Here is a 21,382-nt window from a genome sequence, read left to right as displayed (position 1 = left end):
CTTCTGTGAAAAGATTCAGGTTTTTCCACAGGTCTAAACCTGTTTCAGTTCAACTGACACAACCAGTTTCTGAATGTTTGAAGGAAGGCCACAGCTGCCTTCCTACGTAACATTTTGTTTCCAATTTCACTGCTGTAACTTTGTGCAATGACCATAAAATAATTCAGACATTCAATCAGACACAGGGATAACTTGCAATGAGCCTGTTTTTATATTACTGTGAAGGACTCATTTTTGCAGAAATGTTTGACCTGAATCACGCTGAATTGAATTGAACATTAAAGTTGCACCGCAGCATCTCACTTGTATTTAAGACTAGACTTTGACTAGGCCACTCCAAAATGGCGGGGTTTTTTTGAGTCATTCAGACTAGTAGGGTGCCTTGGATCATTGTCCTGCAGCATAACCCAGATATTTACATATTGCACATTTGAAACCGACCTTTCTGATCTGTTGGTAACATTAATCTAAGTTGGAACATGATTCAGTTTGTAAAAAAAACAAAATCAGGAAAATGATGATGATGCCTGGACATTTTCTGAGTCATCCCAGTAGGTATCATGTTGCTGTGTGTCAGGTTGTGTGACCCGCAGACCCCGCCCCCTCCGCTGCTCCTACCTGCTGCCTGAGACGAGCAGCTGCGGTCGGAGCGCACTCGCTGCGGGAATGGCTTCAGGAGCGTCTGCCTTCGCCAGCTGCCGCCTCCCCATGGATTACGAGACGAAGATTTTCCCTCAAACCGGTGGCTACGGACGGTACAACCGGATCGCAGTCGTGTTCAGCTGGTTCCCCACCTTTGCGGTGGCACTGAACCTGTTCAGCGACGTTTATTTCACCCAGATTCCGAACTTGTACTACTGCAAGACGGACCCGAAGCAGCTGCCTTCCTTTTTCGGTAACTACTCGGGGGAGACCTACCTGAACCTCACCATTCCCCGGGTGAACGACCAGGGCTTCAGCCACTGTGAACGCTACAAGTATCCCGCAAATATCACGGACTTATCCGGAAAAGTGCCGCGGGAAAAGGAAAACTGCAGCATAGGTTGGGAGTACCCAACTGTGGTGGGACTCCGGAGCAACATTCTCACGGAGGTAGGAGGCTGTTGTCATTAAAGTTGCTGCTGGTCGTTTGAGGAAGAAAAAAAAAACAACTGTGTCCAATTAATCTGCAGATTCCGCAAACCTGCCTCCTCAGGTTATATAACCCAACAAATTAGGTGACAGTTTTTTTTTGTTTTGTTTTGTCTTGCTTCTGCAGACGTGCTAAAATGTATCTCATGTGTCCTAAAGTCAGCTCCTGTCAGCTGTTGCTCAATATTTATTCAGGTTTAGGTAAAAAGTTTAACACTTTATTTTTCTCCAGAATCTTATTCCATTCTCCATTTTCATATGTGCTAATCTTAACTTCCTGTGTGTCTTTATGAATCCAGTTTAATTTGCATAAATGTCCAGTCCTGAATCTGACGAAGTGAATGAAATGAAGTTTTGAGGAAGGTTGAGGGGGTCATGAGTGTAACAGCCGCCACCCAGGCACAGACATGGTGTTTACCTTCAGTTTCTTGCATGCAACTTCTATAAACACGTCTTTATCTTCTGTTTTGTTTTGCTACTCAATAATCCACCCTGCAAAATGCTGACGAGAAGCACTAAAAAAAATCAACTCCTACAAAGTATTTCTGGGGGGGTTAGTAAACTTTAAAACACTCCTGAACCTCAGTTGTGTCTGCGGCCGCAGTGGAATCGCCTGAAAAGCACAACAAAGTCATTGCAAATCATTTCCCCCACTTCCTCCTCTTCTGTATCCTCCCCTCTGCTTAATTTCTCAGATGATTGTCTGCTCGTGTCTCTGACAATCTGCGGCACTGGGAAGTTTGAAGCCTTCTGGTTTCTTCCGGAGACCCGGAACGCCTCCCTTCCCTGCAACAACTCCATGCGCCCATTATGTCATTCCAGGGACAAAAGGCAATCTTGAACAATTGGAAAAACTGCACACAGCTCAACAGTGTTTAAAACAAACATCCCACCAAACAACAGAAGCTCACTGGGTGCATGTGCTGTGATATATATCTTTCATTTGAACTGCACTGAATTATCCGCATTATAAAGATCCACATGCAATGCTTGTTAAGAGACATTGGACCTAGTTTTTCACTGAACAATTTGAAACCAAATTATAGCATGAATTAGATTACTAAGAGTGACCAATACTTTGAAACTATTTCAAACTGACAAATATATGCAAAGGTAAAAATGATTAGAGCAAAGCTGCAGAAACAGCTTTGGTATTTCGTTTTACTGCACAAACAGTGCTGGCCTGCCATCATGTATCAACAGTGGCCTGTAAAGAATAATTACATGCTACTGCTTACCTTTTTTATGTGGTCACTTCATTATTCTCCATAATCCTAGAAGAAAAGCTAGAGTATAGTTAGTTACAGTAGCTGCAGTTTGCGACTTGTCCACTAGATGGCATGATATCTTGTACATTGCACCTTTAACTCCCTTTATTTTAACATATAACTTATAGATGAATATAATTCCTGCCTGACTTTGAACACCAAGGGAGGTGGATGTGAAAATGTATTTGAGTTGTCTTGTTTTACCAGATTTAATTTTTGATTTGGGGTAAAATTGTCACAGGTGCTTGTGTTGCTTGTTTGCGTCCCACCACTGGACATTTTGTGCTGCTTAAAACAGGATAGATTTTATGAATTTGGATAAAGGCTGTATGAAAAACCAAACAACTTTGGTTGCTATAAATTTCAATTTTATTATCTCTTTTTGATGTTTAAGTGTAATTTTGATTGCTGCTTTTTGACTATCTTTCCTCGTGTATTTTAAAATTTGCCATTTCTGTTCTAAAATCTTGTTGGGGTAATATTGAATATTAGTGCAGTCTTTTATAATAAGTTCACTGTGTTGTACATCTTCTTTCCTCTCTTTTGGGCATGTGGAGGAGGGTGGGTGGGAATGTGTAGAGAGAAACATTTTGCAGGCATTGACTGGTACCACTCAGGCATGGGGCTGACTGCACAGCATTTTTTCTAATGTAATAACCCTGGCAGCAGGCATCTTAACTCAATAAGAAACAACATGATCTGCATTCCCGCTTCCTCACAGTGATTCCTGTCACAGTTTCTCTGCTGTCTTCTGACATTTACTTAAGGACTGAGTGCAGCTTGTGCCCTGTACATACTTAAGTTAAACACTTTTTTAAAAAATGACAGAATTCATATTTTGATGATTTCTCGCCTGTGTGTCCTTATTTCCTAGGAATGAAGGTGGGCTGAAATAAGTTGGGTGTAAATATAACTTTTCCAGTAAAGTGCTTCAACATGACTTTGATTATAAACAGTAGACCGCATACAGATAAAGTGGTGAAATTGTCAGCCTATTTGTTGCAGCCCTGTAAAACAGGAAGATATTGATTTTATGAAATGAAATCCAATGGTACAAAAACTGTAAATATGTTTGGTTCATACTGTCTTCAAAGGAATAAAAGAACAGGTTTAAGCTTCAGTCACTTTGGTATTTTTATTAGCTTTGTCTATACTGTACGTTCTCTTTGTTATCAGTTTCCGCACAGATTGCTGGAGACAGTGCTCAACACACAGACTTCAGTCAGTTTATCTTCTTTGTGTCTTTATAAAACATGTCAACTATTAGGTTTATCTGATTTCTGCATATATGAAACCTTCCAATGAAAACCCAGAACAGTAAAAACATATATAGACCATTTTATGTCTATAAAGGTGAACTTATGTGTTTGCTTCCTTCCTACATTTGCAGTGGAATCTGGTTTGTGAGGACGAATGGAAGATCCCGCGGCAGCATGTCTGCTTCATGGTGGGATGGATTGTGGGATACATCTTCCTGGGTTCGTTGTGCGACTGGTAGGTAATGATCCCAAAAATGAATTAATATAGATTTATATTTATGTCATAACTTTTTAAGTTGATCTGTTTATTTTTGTTTGACTTGTTTTCAGGTTGGGTCGTCGTCGGGGTTTCCTCTTCTCCATCACCCTGTCCAGCTTGTTTGGGGTGGCCGTGTGTCTGTCCAGCAGCGCTCTGATGTTTCTGATGCTGCGCCTCTGTCAAGGTGTCATGCTCGCTGGCGTGTTTGTGTCCTCCTACATCCTCAGTAAGTGTGGCTGGGAAGCTTTTAATCAATTTGTTGTGTGCTTCGAACCACTGTCCTGTTTGAACTCACAATTGTATCAAAGCATCTCTTCCACTGACAACCGATAGATGTCAGTAGAAGACATTTTGCCATGTTTCAGTCAGGTTTAAGGTTGCAGGTTTGCACCAGGTTCTTGTTTGTTGGTTGGCTTCCTTTCACTGCATGGCAAAGTAAAATTTGCTTTGCTGTGGAAAAGCAGGTTGATGTTCTAGATGTTTCTTTCATCTGGAGTTTTTAGTTTGGGACAGATGGTTAATACCATCCAGATGATGGACATGGTTTGTAAAATTATCTCACATCAAATTAAAATTGATTTAGCAATGGACAAATCACACTTCTGGAATGGATTTCAGCCTGTTTTTAAACCTTATTGAAAAGTTACGGGCGCTGGTTAAAAAGTAGGTCTGTCTCCTTTGTTTCTGCAAAATCATGACAGAAACTTGTAGAAAGAAACAGAAAAATAAACACTTGATCAAGATGCAACTTAGGAGAATATTAGGAGCGTTGTTTGAGCATTTATTTATACATTTTACCTGTATGTATTAGAGATTTGTGAGATAAATTCATCTTTTTTTTACAACTACATAGTCACTTGTCCTACAACCAATCCATCCAGGAACAGAGCTAAATGTGATAACCATACCCCCAATGAGTTCATGTAAACTTCTGACCAGAGTTGTAAATAAGAAACCATCTCAAAATGTAAAATAAATGACATCTGATCTTCACTGTGATTTCAAGTGATACTAATTTCCTCCACATGCTCACAGCAAAGATCTTATTAATCGGTTCTGCAATATTTACATCACCCATGGCCCTGCAGCCGGATTCATCACCAAGATGGGTCATTTATAACTCCGATCTTTCAAACAATTCAGTCTTAAGAGTTACGTAATGTTGATGTGAAAATCACAAAATTTGGGTGCTTCAGTATCTTACAGAGAAACTAACTAACTAAATAAAAATTATGAAATACATGAGTTCAGATAAATACTAAAAATAACACAAACCCCAAACGCATGCACAAAGTCCCAACTTATCTGTGGAAGATAAGAGGAAATCTTGTTGGCAAATTACAAATCCTTCCTATCTGTGCTATCTCATGTTCACTTCAGGAGGCACACAGATTAAAAAGAAACAGAACTTTTAGTTCTTGTCAAAAAGTAAAGAACCAGTCTGTTAAATGCAAGGCTTTTAGATGAGTAGTTTTAAATGAGGGGAACGGGGGAAGCTGCTATTGCTGATTCTTTTTGTATTTCCATTATATATGAAATATAATAGTACTGCAGTTGAATGGTCTATCAGTGTCTCTGCTGCTCATATTTTAGCAGAGCCTCAGAAATAGAATAATTGATCCATAAATGATCCATTATGGTCCCACTTCTTCTTCTTCTTGTCCTCCATGACCTCATAACAAAGATCTTCTCTGTGCGATTAGCATCGCTAATATATGTAATAATTCAATTTCTTGTATCACATTATATCCACTCGTCAAACCAATAGACAGGTAATTAAATTAGGACTCTAACGTCGTACAGTTGATGCAGTGAAGATGACATGTTCATGCATGACCTGGGGGCTTTTTCTAGATGCGTAACAACACGCCAACCTCTTTGTGTTAGTTATTTACAGTCATTTAGACGAACGTAACTGATGAATAGTGAATGAAAAGTGTTTAAAATAGTCAACATTTCTGCTGAGCCTGAATCCACATCTGTTATTCTGACTTTTTATGTAAGTTCATACAAAATGAATTGTGAAACATTACTTGAATTCTTGAAGACATTCTGTTTAAGATTACAGCTCTTATAATCAGGATTAGCTTCATCAGTCATTTCTTTTCTCCTGCTTTTAAATGAGGAGAAATATCAATGTTTATGAAATAAAGACCTGAACTTGTCGCATGATCAGTGTTCAAGATGATTTAGTAAGAACTGTTCACATGGGGACCAAAGAGCTGGTTCCCACATCATGTGAAGCTTCCATAGATGACACCATGATGAAGAAAACAATCTGTGGATATATCATCACCTGCCATTCTTTTTTTAGCCCAAATCATCTTTTGGCTATAGAAAGGGGGTGATTATTTTTGCAAATGTCACTTTTGGCAAAAAATGACTGAGACCATTATTTTTAAGTGACGATATAGAAGCTTGGACACAAATATTTCTTTCAAAAGGACTGTGACTTTCAGGATAACACCAAGTTAGTGTCACAATGACCGAAAAACAGCAAGGTCAGTGTTTTGGAGTGGCTACCACAAAACGTTTGTCAGCAGAGCTAAAAAGTTGTGAGTGAGTTTTACTGTAAAATGTTTCTAGTTGTTTTTTTGTGGCTTGGAGTTTTCCCATCTGCTGTGTTTTCTGAGACATGCTTAGAGCTGTAATCTGTTGTCGAATCATCATATTTTTTATCTACAGCTTTTCTCACAATTTGTTTTAGTTTCTTACAACTATGCCACATCAATCCCTACTAGGGGTCCAAGTTAATCAGGCTTCAAGGTCCTGTGTCTAAATGGAGGCCTGCATGGTTCATAAGCTTCACATTGACAAGCCTCAGATCTTCTAAACATGTTGGCCTGAAAGGGTTCAAAATGACGTGAAAAGACTCAACACGTTATTGGATAGAAGAACATAATGCTTTATGGTGAAATGTTGCCTCAGTACCATGGAAACGCGCTGAACTGATTGGCTTCGAGAGCAGATGAGAGCAGGTAGTGAGATACTCATCATCCCACCCATGTAGAGCAAGTAGGTCAAAGTTCAACAGAGACGTGCAGAGCTCTCCATTTTTTACGTTTAACCTGTTGAATCTGACATTGTAGGTTTACTGATGTTGATATGTTTCTTTTTTCAGCCCGAAATATTTTCACCTAATAGGGCTGCTGGTCTATAACAATCTCAACAATCAACTCATCCATTAATTAGTTATCTATCAATGACTTTTGGTTCTGATTGATAGCTACTAGGCTCTTTGAGAATTACAATAAGAAGTTCTTGAAAGGCAGAAGGCTGCCAAAAAGAATCATGTCACTCTGGGAGCATTACTGTCGAATTGGACAGGAAATCTGCAAATCTGTGAATTTTTATGTATGAGGGGAAAATTAATTTTATGACAGGAAATGGATTTGCTCCACACAAATGTTTGTTTCTGCCTCAGATTTGGTTGGATCTCATGCGTCCTCTCTCCGTCTCCTGCCTCTCTCTCTCAGGGTTGGAGCTTTCTGACCCTCCCCATCGCCTCATGGTTGCCATGATCGGCGGCTTCTTTGCCGTCTCTGCGGAGCTCCTGTTGCCAGGTCTCGCCATTCTGTGTCGCGATTGGCCCGTTCTGCAGGCCGTGGCCACTTTGCCTCTGCTTCTGCTTCTCTCCTATTGGTGGTGAGTCACATCTAAGTAGTCACCTTTTATTTCCCACCTGTGCTTTGTGAACTAGCCACAAAAACAATCTGATGCTAATGACGCTTCTAATAGATGCGCTTACATCATCCTAATTATACCAACAAAATCCTGAAGGAGAAACTCTTCATGAATTTTAGTCTTTTTGAATCTAACGACTATTTTTTAGATTACCTCCATGATGAATTTCATGCATGAGAGACAACCACACCCTTAAAGTAGCAAATACAGATTCAGAAAACTTCATTGGAAGCTCACCGAAGCACTCAGGAGATTGTTTATGAAACTGTGGTGATGTTTTCTTCATTTTAGCACTGCTTTATTGGAAATTGCTTTTGCATTGATTTGTTGTTCCAGCCTTTTTCTTAGAGGAAGAAATGTTTGAACTATGCTGCCTCCCTGAGAAATGATAACAGAGTTGTTTTCCACAGCTGTGCGTCAGTGTTTCCTGAGTCTCCTCGCTGGCTGCTGGCCACAGATCACATTCCTAAGGCCAAGAGGAGCCTGCAGGAGTTTACTAGCAGGAACGGCGTTTGTCTCCAAGATGAGATGTATCCTGGTGAAACCCTGATGTCAGGTATCACATCTAGCTGCGTGCCACAGCTTGTTTATGCTGACAGTGCAAAGGTTGGGTTATCTAACTGTTTCTGCTTCTGAAAAACAAACCAGGTTCACCATTTTCAGCAGCAGATTTTGTGAAAATGATCTAATTAGTCCCACAAATAAGCACCAATAAGTACGAAAGTACTAATCAAAATGCTGTGTTTTTTTTGAATGGTCAATGTGTTTAAATGTTATTTAATTGTGGTGATGTGAAAGACTCGTTTTCACAATGCGAGATATGGACTGAACCTTTTGATTGTTTCTGAAAAAAAAGCAATGAATATGACCATCATTAATGTCTTTTATCTTTATTTTTGTCTGATTCATTTACATTTTTCAAATCTGTAATTTACAGTTTGTTTTAGTTTATACTTTAAAATTGTGAACTTAAAATTATGTTCAAAACTGTAATTTCCCCTGTAGACACCAGATGGCAATGACACATTTTATACATACATAATAATAGCAGAGACACTGCATTGAACTGTAAGGCTTTTTTTCCACACTTTTAGCATTGATTCTTTATAACTAAAGCTGATAAACATTCTTTCAAACACTTTTTAAAAAATTATTATTATTTTTTTTTAGAAATAGACTCTGCATATGGAGAAGACCACCAGCCGAGGTACTATTCAGTCCTGCAGCTTCGACGGACTCGTGTTATCTGGAAGAACTGTCTCATTCTCAGCTTCACTCTGTGAGTTTCTGTTTTTCACAAACTCCTCTGTTTTAAAGTGTCTCTTATTCACTTCCTGAGTTTTAAAAAGATTTAACTTACGGCCATGGATCAGAACTTCTTTCCAATTTTCTCTCTTATGTTCAGTTGAATACCAAAAAAACATGTATTTTTTTTTCTTATTTATTAAATGCGTGAAAATAAGGAACCTTTTTGAATTTCGGGTTTAAATGCATCATCCAACAACAGATACATTGACGCACTTTTTTGACTTTAATAAAAATAGTTACGTTATAGCTCTAGCACAAAAATGTGGAAAAACCTTATAAGTCTTTCATTTTCTACTGGAATTAAAACACACTTCATCGTGTGTGTTATAGTCCTTGAGAGGAAAGGTAGGGGGTGGAAATAAAAAAGTATAAAAAAATAAGTTTTAACATAAGAAGCATGGAATAAAACATTTTCAAGTTATTTGTGGTCAATCTTCTTTAAAAAAAGATTAAGCATGTGTTTAACTTTGTCTTCCCTGAAGGTTTATTGGAACAGGAATCCAGTACTGTTTCACCAGAAACCTGGACGTTTACAACTTCTACTTAAAGTACTTCCTGCGGGTGGTAACGGGCGCCCTGGCTTGTGTCTTTATCTGTTTGTGTGTCAATCACTTCGGTCGGCGAGGAATTCTCCTGCTGTCTGCGATCGTCACCGGACTGTCCTCGCTGCTGCTGCTGGCCCTCACAGACTGTACGTCCTCTGCCTCACATTTACCATTTTGTTTGACTCAGAAATGATGGGATCTGTTCTTTATAGTGGAAGATTGTAGCTGTGTTTTTCATTAGACTTTCAACCAAAACTGACTACATTCAACTAGTAACTCAGGATTATTTTGCTCTTGAAGGTTTTGAAATGCTACTTTTTTTTTATTACAACTGTGATATTTCTGTCTAAAGTGCTGAAAGGTTCTCAGTGATGACTGAGTAAAGTTGTTGCTGCTCTGGTCTCAGATCTCGAAGGCGGGCTGGTGCTGGTCCTCTCTGTGGTGGGTTTGCTGTTCTCTCAGGCTCTTGCCATGCTCAGTGCCTTCTTCGCCTGTGAAGTCATGCCCACCGTGGTCCGGTGAGTGTCTTTGCTTTAGATTTAATCAGTGCAGCTGTCAGTTCATGTTTGTCTGACAGTATCTCCAGTTACCTAGTAGTTAATATTAGGTTAGGAAGCTGTGAGTAAAGTTTTATTCGACCTATGCACGGTGCTTTTCTAAATTCCTCCATCTCTCTATCAGAGGCGGCTGTTTCGGTCTGGTGTTGGCAGCGGGATGTGTTGGCATGGCCGCCTCCTCTATGATGGAGCTCCAGGATAAGCGTGGCTTCTTCCTGCACCACGTCATCTTCGCCTCCTTCGCTATCCTCTCTGTGCTCTGCATCATGCTCTTGCCTGAAAGCAAACGCAAGTCGCTCCCGGACTCCCTGAAGGAGGGCGAGAGCCAGCGACGGCCGCCTCTCTTCCTGTCCCAACAGAAAAGAGACTGTCTGCCTTTGTTATGCACGCGGCCTTCGGTGTCCGAGTACAATCCAGATAATTATTCCCGCTTGGTTTCTGCCACTAGGAAGATGTTGACCAAAGATAATTTGCCGTACAGGATCGCTGGGCCATCTGTTTCGCCTCTGCTGTCGGACAGCAACACGCAGGAAGGAGAAAATGGGACACGGGAAGACGTATTGTAAACCTGTCAGCCTCCTTCCACAGACGGATTTTACTTCCTTCTTCCAAAGATACCTCAGATGGAAAACATGTCACCTAAAGAGCTGACATCGGAGCACCTTATATCCGTCTGTTGTTACAGAAGATTTAGTCACTTCTTCTCTTTGATTCAGGTCATGAGCCTTTAGTTGTAGCATTTTGTAATCCAACCTTTCGTAAATGTATTAAAGGTTTACACTGGACTGTAATAAGCAACAGTTTTGTCTGTGGTGAGGTAGTACACTACTTTCAAATAATTTTTTAAATGGGGTTGTGTGAAGTTGTTGGTTGTAGTGAATAGCCATGTCAGTATAGCGAATCCAAGCTGGACTTATTCTTTACACTGTGACATTCAAATATTTCAGTAATTTTACTCTTAGTCACATTTGCACATAACGGTTGTTTCCATTTCCCCCCCGATCAGCTGTAGCTGCTGTTACTGCCAAAATATTCTTTGTGAAACGTCTGCCTCTGTATATTCTGATTTATGTGAATTTCTTCATATGTCACAGGAAAAGACGCATTTTACTGTGTAACATATTTTCTTTTGGTGTAGGGTAGGACAGTTTGCAGTTTTCAACAGCTCCACTGTTATATTGTTTCATTAAGAAAATGAAAATATATTAAAATATACATTAATAAAGTGATTAGGTGTAAATTTACTTAGTATTTGCTCCAGCTTATAAAGGGAGATAAATAAACAATGTAACATTAACTAGCCAATCTCTAATATTAGTTTGACTCCCCTTTGCTGCAGGTAAGATAATGTCTATTTTAAGCTATTCCACAGAAACCCATTTAAAAAACGAATCCTTGTCTCATCTATAGTTAGTAATTTGTGCTGCAGCCATTCAAACGTTAGTATGAGAGCTGCTTAAGGTTTACAAATAAGCTTTTTTTAAGCTTTTCTATAAGCTTTCATGCAGGAAGTTGATGCAGGAAGTTAGAAAAGTAGCTGTTTTAAACTGACAAGCAACTAGTTTAAAAAAAAGTTCTGGAACTTTTGCTGGTTTCTGCTTTGTGGTGAAAAATTTAGTTATATTCTGCCAATGTTCACAGGGTTGTAAAAAAAAAGTAACAATAGTTCTCTTGAAACATTTGTCCTTATATTGTCCAATGCCTGTCCTGGGAAGTTTGTTCTTCCTCTGCAGATGATTATCATCCTCAGATTGACATAATTTGTTCCTGTGAAGCACACAAGAGGGCGCCAGATGATGCAGTTCTCAATGAATTACTTGATCAATCAGATGATGTTCCTCAGGTATTTCTTGTGCCTCTAACAAGCATTGTTCACATAAATATCTTAAGCGTGTTTGGATGTAGTATGTGTTGAACCTCAGAGACAAAAGCAAAGACATTGATTAAAACATGTTTTATCCACTGTGTGGTTGACAAAAATGGAATATATACTATTGAATTATGGCAACACTGATGTTTGAATGCTCTGGGATTTCTAAATGATTAAAATCGTTAAGTAATTGTGTTTATAGTTAATTTCTGAAAGGTGGCTATGTAGATCAGACTTTCTGATTAAACCTAATCTGTTTTTTTTTAGTACTTCCCTCATGCATTTAAAAGAAAATGACACTGTTTTCATAAAATGTTCTACTGTAACTCCAGTTTCATGTCTTTTTTTAGTGATCCGTTAATGGTGATTCTGTAAAGTAAAGATACAAAAGTTGATAACACTTTATTTCTGTGTTTTATTATCCTGTGAAATCAGACATTTTTAGACTTCACGTCCAGCAGTTCTCCAAAAGGTTTTGATAAATGCTCTTGTAGTGTCTTTCAAAAAACACTAGATGGCGCTATTCTCTCACATAAGTTCCCATCCAGTGCAGATCATTCTTTACTCTGAGAAAAAAACACCTGGATACTGCAGTATAATCAAGATAAGAGTCTAAGATTTGCCCTCTCATGCATCCTTTGATGAGTAATTTTAAGCATAAGCTCTACTTTTAGTAATTGTTTTTTAGTAAACTGATAAAATAACTGAAGGTTGACCAGAACTAAGAATTTTAACATTAAAATGAAAGATTTAAAATCCTAAGATTTCATGAAATGTCACTGCTGAGGTGATTACTAATCTGTTAATGTCATGACAGCCTGGAAAGCCGTAACGAGCAAAAGGGCCAATGTGCTGAGTGAGCGAACAGCTCCAGAGACTGTGTAGCCATAACTCGTCCTGCAGGGGTTCTTCACATCATCGTATGGAATAGGACTGTCATCTGGCGAGGTGGGCGACATCGTGTCACGGACCTTAAGCAAGAAATGACAGCAAGCAATGTGGGTTGATTCTGATTTCACATTACGGTAATCAATAAACACTTCAACTATTCAAGTTTTCCACAAATCTGTTCTTCATGGAAAAGAGGCAGTAAGAAAGCCAGTAGAAGTCCTGTTAAAAGTTTGCACTAATTAGAATATATGTGAACTTTCTAAGATCTGCATTTTATGACCTAAAATGGTCAAAAACAATTAATCAACAATGCTTAGTATTTTGCCTTGTGCTCTGAAAGTGTGCAGACCTACACTTAAGTCAAATAATGTAGTCCAATAAAACCGTCTTACAACCTTTGATTTCCAAGTCGTGTTTCTCAAAGCTGCCAGTGATTTAGTATAGAAATCCTCAGATTCTTACTTTAAGTTTAGATTCAAATACATTAAACATGAAGCTGGAGCAACAACAGTGCAAGACTGGTCTGGTAAAAAATATCTGCTCTAGCTTTTCCCAAATGGAGCGCAGTCCAGCTGCCATTGTGGCTAAAGGTCATTCCGACACAGTGTGTAATTCAGATATGTACAAATTGCTGTGGAGGTGCAATAAGGTCAGCTTTGTTTTCTGGGGACAGAACCATGCTAGCTTTTAAGGATTTATTGTAAGCAATTCAAATCATCAATAACTTCATAACTTTTTATTCTGGTCTGCTCTGCATCCCCAGGACCAAACATGGGGAAGCAGCTTTCAGCTTCTATGCACCACAAATCTGGAACAAACTTCCAGAAAACTGCAAAACAGCCAGAACATTGAGCGCCCTTAAATCTAGACTAAAAACCCACCTGGTTAGAGTTGCTTTTGAAACACAGTCAATGAAACATTAATCAACAATCTGATGTGTAATGACTGCAAAATGCAATGTTTCCATTGTTGACTGTGTTCTGTGATTTTGTATTTTGGGGTTTTTATGATGTAAAACACTTTGAAATGCCTTGTTGCTGAAATGTGCTACACAAATAAAATTTTAATTAATTTTGATTTGATAACAAAACAAACAGGTTTCCCAAATTAAAAATAAAGCACATAAATTATATAAGCCAAGCTTGGGCCTTGTTTTATATTGCACAGCAACAATGAGTCACCAAACTCCAAATGTTTACAAGATCAGGACCTTGGCCTGCTTCCACAATACACAATGGGTCACTCTGAGAAGCTCAGTGAAATCTGGAGTGGCACAGTGATAGGATATCACTTGTGCAATGAATAAATGTGAAAACTATTGGGATCAACAGCAACTCAGCTAGAGAAGGGTCATTTAACATTTCTACCTTTGGAGCCCAGAGACGGGTCGACTGACCTGAAGGATTTTAGCTAGCATCCTATAAGCAGGTGTGAACAGGCGCTTTTGTTCTGTAATAAGGCCATTACTGGCGCACCAAAGGAAGTGGGAAAGCTTAACTCCCAACTAACTGTCTAGTTAGTTCTATTCAGTATATTCAGGTCTTTTGACCCTCTTCGGGACTTCAGGGGGGAGGTCGAAAAAAGTAGCCATGTAAAATCCCAGAGCATGTCAGTGGATGTAAACTTTCTATAGCTATAAGTTTTCAAACTTAGTGTGGCCTTCAGATTAGCTCAAGAACAGTGGATATAGAGCTGCTTCATGGTATGGATTTCTATGGTCAGGCAGCTTCAGCAAAGCCTTACAACACAAAGTTCACTGTAACACATTAGATGCAATCCAGTGGCAGTTGCTATCAGAAGGACACTTGTATGACTTCATTTGAAATGTAAAGTTTGGTGCAGAGAAGATGGTCGTGTTGGACCCTTTCTCAGGAGATGTAGTCGGCTCTTCAGCATTTTGGATAATGTTCATATGCCCACATTACGAGAACAGTTCAGGATGTTTCCTTCTTATCTCACCAGTGCACAAATTAAAGTCCATGACCTGTAGATGTGCGAGTTTGATATGGAGAAATTTGAATGACCTGAATTAAGGACTGATAACGACCCAACAGAACACCTTTGGGATGAATTAAAGTGGTGGCTGTGATCCAATCCTTCTCATCCAACATCAGTGTCTGACCTCATAAATGCTGTTTAGAAAGAATGGTAAAAAAAAAAAAAAATTCTATTTAAACTTTTCTAAGCCTTTGATAAGAACTGAAGTTTTCATAGCTGCACAGGATGAACTAACACCATATTAAACATTACCTATTTACAATGGGATGTCTTTTATGCTTCTTTCTATTCCTTAATTTTGACTCACTGTTCTTTCTTTCACAGTTAAAATATTAAAAACAATTCACAAAGCTTCGTGCTGAGTATATAGCTCTCACCTTTTCAACCTCCCTCATGACCCGGAGGAGGTTATTTCCAAGAGCTGCTTTCACTTCCTCATCCGTCCACCCTCTCCTCAGAAGTTCAGCCACCAGGTTGGGATATTTAGACACATCCTCCAAACCCTCAGGAACCCTGACAGAACAACGTTTGTGAAAAAAATCTTCTTCAATGTTATTTAACTATGTTTATGTAAGACCGGCTTGTGTGAAAACGATGATGGATTAAAATGTCCTTATCTTTCCTCAAGGTTTTTACTGGCACTTACCTGGGGACTCCGTCATAATCTCCACCAAAACCAATAATACCTGCGCCGCCCACCTTCTTTATATGGTCAAAATGATCTGCAATGACAGCAGTAAACTTTACAATCAAGTGAATGGACAGAGGGTGATCTTGTTTTTGCTTTTAAGGTAGATGATAAATGTTACAATTTAACTAGTTTTACAATAGCTGTTATGGGAAGACTGCTAATTTACCAGCCACATCTGAGAGGTTAGCCGTCTTGCTGCACGTCACATAGTCATTGTAGAAGTTCACCATCACAATTCCTCCAGTTTTATTCTAGAGTCAAAGAAATATGGCATGACAAGCTGAAGCTATGATGATGGTCAGAGACTTGTCCCTTCTGATTAGTTGGACTCGGCATCTGGACTTCCACCAATTCGAAGCTTTTAAACTAATCTGCCGTCTCATCTATTGTAGTACACATCTGCTTGATCTGCTTAATATTTTACAATTTAGCTTAAAATATGCCTTCTCATTTTATTGACCGCAGTTTGATAGTGGTCATTAAGCATGTATGACATGAACTGAATCATTAAATAAGGTTACGCAAAGGCTCTGATGACATCATAAAAGGCATTTAAAGGGTTATTATCTACAGCAACAAAGGTTGCCAAAGCATTTCTTATATTTTTTCTCTTTAAGCTGTCAGGCAGGATGCATATACATAAAACAATAACCAATTAGTAGCTCTGTATTGAAAAAGTTTATGTTTTTGAACAAAATCATCAAGTTCTCATCTTTGCAATTTCATACAAAGACAAATTTTGCTTTGCAGCACATTTCCTGTTAAGCAATTGTGTAAAAACATGAATGCATTTTTTGGGGAGACTTCTTCTCTCCGGTATTGGCAACACATTGTTACATTACTACTAATTATGGCGCCTGTAACAAAGTCACACTTTCAGCAACAGCAATGCAGAAAACTGCTGCTTGTCTTGGAACTATTTGAGCTAAATTGTGACACTTGGTAAAAAGAGATTTCATGCAAAACAAAAGCATCCTGTTTTTCTAAAAACAAGACTGATCCTTATTGTAAAAATCTATTGTTAGAATAATAGTACATTTTTACAGAGTTAGATGCAGAATGACTGGATTTGCATATTTGTTTAGAGACGGGATATCTTAACTTTCTAAACTGTAAAACTGCATTTTTAAATTCACTCTTTATGTTCCGTGTTTATAGGACTAAGGTTTATGAAACTAGTTCTATACACAACTTAAAAAAAGGAAAAAAAACGACTTTAAGAGCTATCTAAGTACTTTTCTTTGTGTATTGCAGTAACCCACAGTTTAGAGAAAGACTCACCACTCTGTTGAGGACATCGTCGGGGACGTTCCTCTTGTGTGGACAGATGGTGTACGCAGAGGAGTGGCTGAAGATTACAGGAGCTCCGGATATGTCCAGGACCTGGTTCATCACTTTTACAGGCACGTGAGCCAAGTCAATGAGCATCCCCAGACGGTTCATTTCCACAATCAGTTTCTGTCAATATATCCAGACAGGAAATTAAGGGGTTTTCATAAGGGGGTTTATGAGGAAGACAGCCGTGCTTATTGTTCTTATTGTTCTTATATACTGTAAGTCTCTTCTGTACATATTATCTGTTTTCTATCTGGAGCTTTATGAGTTCACTGATTATCAAACACTAATTGTTGTGCAATTTTCTGTGGTCAGAGCCCTGACCACAGACGTCTTATCATGCTAAGCAAATGTCCATACATATCTTATCCTGTACAACAGATGTTGAGAGCCTAGCTCAAATCAATCAATGTTGTTAGGCAGTAAAACACGAAGCTGTTCATAGGATGAACTTGTATCAGACATGGAGCTTTGCTTGACCCAGAGTTTTTTTTTTTTTTAACACAAGTCATAAAATACATCACAGTAACAGTGAACCTGCAGAAGTACAATCAGAGAGTAATCTGTTAAACATCCGACTGTGAAAGTTACATCATCTCTATTGCTTTTTCTTACCTTGCCAAAATCAGACAGGCCGTTATTCTCAGATGGGTCTTCTTCGGTGTCCACAAGCCAGTTGTCCGCCCTGACGAGAAGAAACAGGTCACTTGCACATAATCTAAGTAAAAACCACAGTACATTTTTTTATGTTGCAAACTATATTTAGTCTTTCAATCTGTTACCCTCAAGTAGGTGATTCTTTGACATGACACAGTAATTTGCAAACTAATCTAAATCCAAAATGATTTGTGCATGATTCAAACTAAAAAGTTGATTGCTTGAGTCACATTTAGCATGTGTGAACATCAAGATGACTGCAAACTTTATTCCAAACCCAGCTATTTATTTCCCTCTGATGGTTGACTCCATCGGACTGAGTGGCAGAAAAAAAAAAGAAATCAGGTATTTAAGTCTTATTTTGAAAGAAAATTAAGCAGTGTGTCTATATTTGAAAAGACGAATGGAGAAATATCACGAACATACAATGTTGTTGGACTTTCACAGAAGCAGCAATTCTTCACTCTTTCTGCTATGATGTTCATGGTGATGGAGTAATCTAACCTCTGAAAAATCTAAGTAGAGCTTATGAGTAAGTACTGATCACAATTTGATGCAGGTTTAATCTGAATTGCTAGTGTAAAATTGAAGTTTTACACTAGCACACAAAAAGGCTGATCTACATTCAAGTGGCACTTTAAACTTGTTTGAAATCTCTGTAAATCAATTAAAAAGCAGCTGCAAGTGGAGAGAACTTGGTGTTCAAAATCTTATTTAAGGGACAACACAATCTCTTCTGATTGTAGTCATGGGTCATTAAGCAGAACAGGTCAAAACCAGCCCAGATATCCAGCTAATCTGATACGTTGTGGGACAGACTTGCAGGAATCTCCCGTACTCTCCACAATGAAACCTGAACCAAAACTAATGGACAGTTTTTTGTGGGTAGACTTTTGTTGGAAACATTTGTTCATAAAGCAGTTAAAAAACAGCTCAGAAAGTATTTTTCTCTTACCATTAATCCAACATGTATAACATTTCTGCTTGAGTTTTTAAATCATACTCTGGATTCTATCACAATCCAGCAAAGGTGTAATCTAAATTTTGACTCATTTAGTTAAATTTAAATCGGATGCATGTTTGTTTTTATGAAAATGCCTTTAATCCAGTGTGTTGCTTGCTCTCACCAGGGTGTGTTGCACGAGTGTGTGAGCGTCATGTAGCGGGCACCCAAATAGTACATCATGCGCAGAGTCCCAAGGCTGCTGTCGATGGAGTGACCCCCCTCCACACCAATCAGGCTGGCCACCTTATTCAATCTGAAGGCTTCCTCGATATCTGTGCAGGTTATAATTGTGACACGGCTGTTTAAATGCAGGACATAAATGGTCCAGATCATGGGTGTCCAGCTCCCGTCCTCTAGGGCGTTTAGACATCTCTCTGCTTCAGCACAGCTGATTCAAATGGTCCAACTCCCTCCTCAGCATGTCCAGTATCTAATGAACCATCATTTGATTCAGGTGTGTTGAAGCAGAGAAAGAACTAAAACCTTCATGGTGCTGGACCCTGAGAACTAACTTTGGGAACTACTGCTGTAGATGAACGCCTCACCTTTGCTGCTGGTGGCAAATTGGAAAGTTTCTGGGTATTCTGAACACATCCTGTGGATCACGTCTATCTGCTCCAGCGTTTGTCTGACAGCATCTTTGTACTGCGTGTCACAGGGCACATACGCAGCCCAGAACTGAAAAGCAGCGCAAGACATTGTGTCAAAGCACATGGAGCAGGTGGAAATCAATTCAACATTTTTTTATGCTTGTATTTATTTCTGGCCTGCTCTGAGCCTCGAGTTTTCCTGGGATACAAGGAAGAAAAACCTTCAGATCATCTGAGAATTAGTTTTTCACAACTAAATGGTAACGGTGACATTTTCCCTGTGCAGATTTCAGTCTGTAATGTTTTCTGTCTTGTTTATCTGCCAAACCTGATTGGCCAAGGCCAGTTGGGCTTTTAGGGTTTTTACAGTGTTTTACTGCCATAATGTTAGATTACTACAACTTTATGACGTGTCATACAGTTCAATGACAACTGAATGGTTGATAGATTTTGAATGTTACATAATTTCCTTATGTAATGAGAGATGTTTAGTTTATGAATAATTAAAATTTATAAATTGAATGCTTTTTTCCTTCTTTCTTTCTTTCTTTCTTTCTTTCTTTCTTTCTTTCTTTCTTTCTTTCTTTCTTTCTTTCTTTCTTTCTGTTTAAAGACCTGTTATATTTTAGATAGCTGGTCTCCAGTAGTTCCTGTTTTTAACATACCTGTGCTCCGAGCTGCCCCTCCCTGATCTTTGGGATGTTGGTGTGTGTTGTAGCCAATTTGTTGAGATCCACATTGTTGAGTTGATTGTTGAAGTAACTTCGAAGCTGCCAAGGCAGGTCATTGTGGCTGTTTTATTAAACAAATAATAAAAGTCAACAATCTACAAGAACATCACAGTCAAAAATTATATCCATTATGATCAGTGAGGAAAAGATCAAACTTTCTAACAGATCAGTTTGATAAATTACAAAGACTGTAGGCGTTTCAAATCTTCCAACCTGAACTTAAAACCACTTATTTTAAGTTCCACTAATACTACTAGAATATACAGAGCCAAGATCAGCACAAAAAACATTTGAACTTGCCCATCAATAAGCGGCGTTGCCTTCATCAGGTTTTGAGCTCTGGTCAAGAATGAGTCCTGAGCCAAGGTGACGGCACAGCAGCTGATCCACAGTGCCAGACATGAAGACAACATCAGTCTGGGTGACATCTCTTTAAATACAAAATATTCTAATATTTGCTGCAAAAATAATTTTTTTTGTCCTGGCAGTCTGTCCTTCTGTTTGGGTCAAAGCTGATTTCTACCCCTTTCCATGCACTGATCAGTTTGAATGTCAGCTCATTGCTCCGCCTCTGTCATTTCTCTGTCAGTAAATCACTGAGTGTAATAAGTTGCTCAATTGCTGGTATAATCTCAACTGTGGTCTTAGTTTAAGATGGTTAATGTGTAATTTATTTTCTGACAAGTTTTTTTCTGCTGGTCACCTCAAATGTTTTGGATAGCGTCCATTGTTCTCTTGGACAAAGTAGCATTATTTTGCTATTCTAGTGGCCTAAAATAATTTTTTGTAAAGATTTTCCAGAACCTTACTGTAAAACAAGTATGTGTTTTCTATAAGAATCAACCACTTTGTCTGCAGACAAAGAATAACAAACAAAAACGCTCCAAGCATTACTGTTCACTAAAGAAGAAGGGGCCCAGGTTGACAACACCATGAAACATCAGCCAAGCGCACCGTGACACAATGAAAACATGAGAACATGAGACTGAATCATATAACCACCAGCTCAGAGCTTGCTCAACGGTGGCAGCAGATGGGTGGGTGTACCCCTGCACCTGAGGCAGTATTGCATCTGCTTGCAGTGGCAACATGAGTAGGAAATAAGTCATTTCTGACAAAGACAGCCATCGGGGCCAAACTGAACTTTTGCAGGAAGTACAGCAGTGGATGGCAGAAGACTGGGGCTAAGTTATTATATCTGAATAATCATCCTTCTGATAGACTGAAGTGTTTAGAAAAGCATTCACCCAGACAGGAAGGAGCCAGGTAGAGTCTTGTGCCAAAAGTGAAGCATCCTGACACAATTCGTGTGTCGCAAATCTTGGTTGCTTCCAAAATTATGTCCTCCTCCCAACGCTGTCTAAGAACACTGTGATTAAACATTAAGAAAGGGAGAAAAATATCCTCCAAAAGCAACTTCCTCCAGAAATTCAGACACAATTTCTTGAAGGCATTAACATTAATTTTATCTCCACATCTGGATTATGTTTCCAACTTGTGGTAAATCTCAAAAATGTGGTGGATAAACAGAAGCCAACATTTCTGAACAGCTCCAAAGACTAAAGAAACAAGAATTCGTCTCCATGAGTCGGGATCTGAACC

At 38.9% G+C, this 21,382-nt stretch overlaps 2 protein-coding genes across 2 annotated transcripts; one reads left to right on the top strand and one right to left on the bottom strand.

Moving 5' to 3' along the window:
* The first annotated feature begins 609 nt into the window (after positions 1-609).
* slc22a31 (solute carrier family 22 member 31) lies at positions 610-12,071 on the top strand. The gene is made up of 9 exons (XM_032560784.1): positions 610-1,092; positions 3,790-3,893; positions 3,989-4,143; positions 7,394-7,562; positions 8,012-8,157; positions 8,772-8,880; positions 9,392-9,600; positions 9,861-9,972; positions 10,136-12,071. Exons 1-9 carry the CDS (start codon positions 667-669, stop codon positions 10,575-10,577), a joined length of 1,872 nt encoding a protein of 623 aa, XP_032416675.1. The 5' UTR covers positions 610-666; the 3' UTR covers positions 10,578-12,071.
* A 5-nt stretch (positions 12,072-12,076) lies between these two features.
* On the bottom strand, positions 12,077-20,375 carry dpep1 (dipeptidase 1). Its single transcript, XM_032560785.1, has 10 exons — positions 20,081-20,375; positions 19,715-19,841; positions 19,005-19,137; positions 18,581-18,731; positions 17,412-17,481; positions 16,743-16,919; positions 15,628-15,712; positions 15,417-15,492; positions 15,148-15,283; positions 12,077-12,852 (listed from the first exon to the last, which is right to left on the bottom strand). Exons 1-10 carry the CDS (start codon positions 20,206-20,208, stop codon positions 12,676-12,678), a joined length of 1,260 nt encoding a protein of 419 aa, XP_032416676.1. The 5' UTR covers positions 20,209-20,375; the 3' UTR covers positions 12,077-12,675.
* Positions 20,376-21,382: the final 1,007 nt, after the last annotated feature.

The sequence above is a fragment of the Xiphophorus hellerii genome, chromosome 4 (genome assembly GCF_003331165.1).
Source record: "Xiphophorus hellerii strain 12219 chromosome 4, Xiphophorus_hellerii-4.1, whole genome shotgun sequence".
NCBI classification, from domain to species: domain Eukaryota; kingdom Metazoa; phylum Chordata; class Actinopteri; order Cyprinodontiformes; family Poeciliidae; genus Xiphophorus; species Xiphophorus hellerii.
This window is presented reverse-complemented; position numbering and strand designations above follow the sequence as displayed.

Bases quoted from the DNA above. Each gene is read 5' to 3' on its own strand.
- dpep1 (XM_032560785.1), bottom strand. From the start codon at position 20,208: ATGTCACCCAGACTGATGTTGTCTTCATGTCTGGCACTGTGGATCAGC. The intron at 16,920-17,411 runs GTAAGAAAAAGC...ATATATTGACAG, and splicing joins GCCTGTCTGATTTTGGCAAG to AAACTGATTGTGGAAATGAA. The intron at 15,713-16,742 runs GTGAGTCTTTCT...CTTTGACTCTAG, and splicing joins ACGATGTCCTCAACAGAGTG to AATAAAACTGGAGGAATTGT.
- slc22a31 (XM_032560784.1), top strand. From the start codon at position 667: ATGGCTTCAGGAGCGTCTGCCTTCGCCAGCTGCCGCCTCCCCATGGAT. The intron at 1,093-3,789 runs GTAGGAGGCTGT...CTACATTTGCAG, and splicing joins GGAGCAACATTCTCACGGAG to TGGAATCTGGTTTGTGAGGA. The intron at 8,158-8,771 runs GTATCACATCTA...ATTTTTTTTTAG, and splicing joins TGGTGAAACCCTGATGTCAG to AAATAGACTCTGCATATGGA.